A 4,395-nucleotide genomic window follows, 5' to 3' on the forward strand; every position below is an offset into this window, starting at 1 on the left:
CAGCACTTTAAACACCCCACTGCCAGCTCACTCAATGTTAAAAATTTTTTAATAAAATTTGAAATGATGAAATTAAAGTATTATAACTATCACCTCCAATATTTTATGTTCTGTGGTGAAAACATTAGTAATTCACTCTCTTAGCAATACCGAAATATACAACACTCAAACTATTGGCTACATGCCAGGTTTACAATTATGTTCATCAGTCTTTTGGAAGAATGTGGGTTATCCCAAAATGTCATCTTATTTCTATCCTAGGTCACATAGCAAGGTATGCGCATAGAAACTGGGTGTGTTTTTCTTTTTACTATTTTTATTAATTTACATTTAATCACATGTCTTCACAGTGTACGGCATTTCTTTTTCCAGCACAAATAACGTGTGTGTCAGTGAAGACAAAAATATTAGTAGAAACATTAGCATCCACAAACAGCTTCTAGTTTATTTCTCAATTAGGCACACTTTTACTTGTTTTTTTTTTCTTCTTTCCCCCCTCCCTTACATAAAACACATTTTTTGACATTTTATTGATCCACAAAAGATCTTAAACTAAAAATACGGACAAAGCTACAATCTAGTGACAAGTGCACTGTTATTTTCTGCTGGAATGTTTTTGCTCTCTCCATTCTCTTCTACTGAAGGGAGGTATAGACTAACTTATTTGCCTAACCAATTAGGTTAACCTCAATTTGGTCGGTTATTTGCACAAAGCCTCGTAAGAATTCAATTTCTGATGCAAGGCAACAGATACTATTGTGTTATTGAACTTATGCCCAAAACCATTCTGCCTCAAAATATGGATGCTCACTAATAGTTTCCTATTGAAAGGGGGGTCTGGAAGGGAGAAAAGTTTCTGTTTCAACCAAAACACAATTTGCTAACAAGTTGCTGAACTTATCAACAACCCAAAAGAAAACCCATATCCTTCAATCTGGCAGAAAAAGCATAGAAGATAATCAGTAATGTTTCAGATAAAGGTCATAGAATTCTATTTCACCAGCTCAGTCTCAGGTCATCTCTCTGTTGCTGAATTTTCAGTGTTACTATGGTCTGATCTTTCCATTTAAATCCTGCAGTTAACATTCAACACTATTATTTATATTTTTGAACTTGTCCCTATCATTCATTTGGCCCTTTTCTTGGTCATTTTTTTGTTCTCTTATTTCTGTCTGTTAGTCTTTAGTTTTCCTGGTATAGGAGTCCCTTCAGAACTTCTTGAAGAGCTGGTCTGGTGTTGGTAAATTCTTTCAGGTTTTGTTTATCTGAGAATGTTGCAGGATTTGCTACCCATATGAAGGATAATCTTGGCAGATCTAGTATTCTTGTTTGAAATGGTTTTTCTCTTAATACTTTGAATACATTTTCCCACTCATTCCATGCTTGCTTTGTTTCTGACGAGAGGTCTGATGCTAACCTGATGGGATATCCTTTGAAAGTAACTTGATGTTTCTCTCATAACAAATTTTATATCTTGTCTCTATCTGTGGTTTTGGTCAGTGTGACTATGGCGTGCCTTGGAGAACAACCTGAGTTGATTGTATGTGGTGTTTTTTGTATTTCTTGGGTGTGGAATCGACCACAGTTTGAACGCTAGACCTGGTGACTTGCTTTCTCACTTTCCCTCTGTAACACATATTTTAAAATAATAAACACATGTTTTAAAATAATAAATAACACATATTTTCAGTGTTACTTTCCCTCTATAGCACATATTTTAAAATAATAAATAAAACTAAATTTAAAAGTTTTAAAAAGAGAATCATCCTGCTTTGACAGATGTGTGCCAGATTGTTGCATAAAGCCCCAGTTCCATACAGGTCCTGCATATTTCATGGAGATGTTAGAAATCAGGATGAAAGAAAAAGATGTCATCCCTTTCTGGAAGAGGAGCTCCTTGTCTCTTCTGACCCTCGGAATCACAAAGCCAAATGCCTCAAGCTGACGGGATTCAGCAGCTGAGTTTTCACAGAACGTGGTCTGTTTACACTGATGGATCTCACACCCCCACCTGCTGTACTTGTCATATTTCAACAATGCCTTTGCCAGAAGTGGGCACCCAGGGTCATCTCCTTCATCCTACCATTTGCTTCATGCCATTGGGCCAGTGTATCTGATATGCTTGTGTGACTCCCTCAGTCAGTTTACACAACAGGTGAGGGGACTGAGGCTCAGTACTCCTACTCATTCAAGCCTCCCAAAGTCTTATCATGGGGATGAAGCTGATAAGATGGACAACAAACATATTGATTTCTTTCTTCTGTCATTAAGGGATAGGAGAAAAATGTAAAAAAAAAAAAGCTAGTAGAAACATAGGGGATGAAAAAACGGGTAGAAAAATTCATAATATATTGATCTGCATATTTGCCATATCTATGTTCACTTTTCCAAATCCCCAGGCTCGGTTAGAAACACTCACATACACTTGAAAATCACAGTTATAATTATGTTCTCAGTTATAAACTGATATGCAACAACATGTCACCCACATGTCACTTACCATTCGAATTTCTCTTCTAGCATGGGCTGGGTCAGAAAAGATAGCCGGATGATCCATTCTTCTGAAACCCATGTGTAAAGAGGGAAAAACCCACCCAGGACCAGGTCCCCATCTCTGTAGACAGTTGGCCTATCGTATCCCATACAAGTCTGAAATGTCACCTCACATGCAGTGTGTAATGTCTGCAGGACTAGCAAGAGGCAAATTTGATAGAATGACATGTCACTGCCTGCCAAAAACAGAGACAAAACCCTGAGCTGAGGAACGGAGGGATGTGGATTAGATGTAAAGAATGAGCCCCTTCCAGGAAGAATCTATCTCTCTGTAGGGCACAGCAGATCCCCACTTTCACTGTAGACCATCAGTCTATAGAATGCATATATGACAGACTGGCGTGCCAGACAAGGGCACAGGTGGGAGCCAAAGGATGGCATTTACAAGGGACCTCACAGTGCTTAGACCTTTCTCTTAGTGCCACTGTGATGAGAGGAGCTCTGGCTTCCCTATCTGTTCTCTGCTTCACTTCAGTCCCATCCAGGAGCTCTGGGGAATCCCCCTACCCTGGAGCGTTGCACCTGTCACCCCCATGTTGATAACACAATCTGGAAAAACATGTTTTAGACTTTCCTTCTCAGTTGGGCTTTACGATTTCATCATGGCTCAGCGAGTCTTTGGAGATCACCTCATTATCAGACAGCATTCTTGTGTCCAGTAGAGCCTGAGGGTGATTGTATCGAACTTTTAAGAGGGATATAGAGAAGATAGAGACAGTTGATGTCACAATCAACAAGAACTACATGTGTAATTTTTAAAACCCTGGAGAAACTCTGTGCAAGAAACAAAGATTTAAGTTATCAATCTCTTATCTAGGCAAAGTTTAGAAATACAGTCTCACATTCTAAGGTGATCAATTCACTCTAATTTTTTTTTTCTGTGTAGGTTTTTCACCTTATGTAATCCAATTTGTATATTTTTTTTAATGATTGCCTATACTTTGAGGGTCTTATTAAAGATGTCTTAAAAGAAGTCTTTATGTATTCGATGTCTACCAGAGTTTCCCTAGTTTAGCATAACTGGTCACTTCAGAACTCTTAAGAAAAAGAAGGAAAAAGAAAAAAGTAGTTAAGATAGAAGAGAGACAATGTGGAGAAACATGTTGCAGACTTCCTTCTCATTGGGCTCTATGATTCCATCCTGGTTCTATTTGAAGTTTAATTAAGAAGGGATAGAAATGATGTTGGCCATTGATAATCCCCGTGCAACCTATGGAAGGCACTTTTCTGTTATGTCTACTATCACTTCTGGGTCTGCAGAATCCTTGTAATACAAATGGGCTTCATGATTTACAAAGGAGTGAGTCTCATTATAGAGAAGATTAGAATTTCCCATACTCCCAATTCTTCACTAATTTAAACCACTCACCCCTCCACCTGTTTCATTTTCTGGTTCTGTGCCTTGATCATTCTGGCACAAGTCCTTAAATTAAGTGGCTGTATGTGTGGATACTAAAGAGAAATCTATTCTCGAACTAGCACTTCCTTCCTCTTTTCATATTATTTTTCTTCTACCTGCATTACTTTAAAATAACTTGACAGAGTTTTCTAATTTATGCATTTATTTTTAATTTTATAATATAATAGATATAAAAAGTGAAATCAGTTTTCATTACATTATCATATTAGTATGCAAAATCAGGGTATTTATATTAAAACCCTAAAATATACAATGGACTTATGAGATCAGGCCTCATTTCCTCTAGAAAATTTTCTGCTCTTTAAATCTTTCAATGAGTTCTTATCAGGCCTTATCAGAATAGTGTAGCACTTGGGGGCAAAGATGCAGCCCAGGAGCCCTGCACTGGAGACCAAGATGGAGAAGACCTCCACGGCCACCAT

The 4,395-nt window shown here is 37.8% G+C and overlaps 2 protein-coding genes across 2 annotated transcripts in view; both read right to left on the reverse strand.

The window, feature by feature from the left end:
* Positions 1-3,963, reverse strand: part of LOC102468250 (vomeronasal type-2 receptor 116-like) — a 21,066-nt gene extending 17,103 nt beyond the window's left edge. Inside the window, exon 1 of the mRNA XM_014592169.1 lies at positions 3,923-3,963. Within this exon, the coding sequence (XP_014447655.1) occupies positions 3,923-3,963 (41 nt within the window). The remainder of the gene's footprint in view (positions 1-3,922) is intronic.
* Positions 3,964-4,239: 276 nt separating this feature from the next.
* Positions 4,240-4,395, reverse strand: part of LOC102468669 (vomeronasal type-2 receptor 116-like) — a gene marked incomplete at its 5' end in the record, with an annotated part of 8,394 nt that continues 8,238 nt past the window's right edge. The window contains 1 exon segment of the mRNA XM_014592170.1: positions 4,240-4,395. This exon segment is cut by the window's right edge and continues 31 nt beyond it. Within this exon segment, the coding sequence (XP_014447656.1) occupies positions 4,240-4,395 (156 nt within the window).

This window comes from Tupaia chinensis, unplaced genomic scaffold (assembly GCF_000334495.1).
Source record: "Tupaia chinensis unplaced genomic scaffold, TupChi_1.0 Scaffold000668_1, whole genome shotgun sequence".
NCBI classification, from domain to species: Eukaryota; Metazoa; Chordata; class Mammalia; order Scandentia; family Tupaiidae; genus Tupaia; species Tupaia belangeri.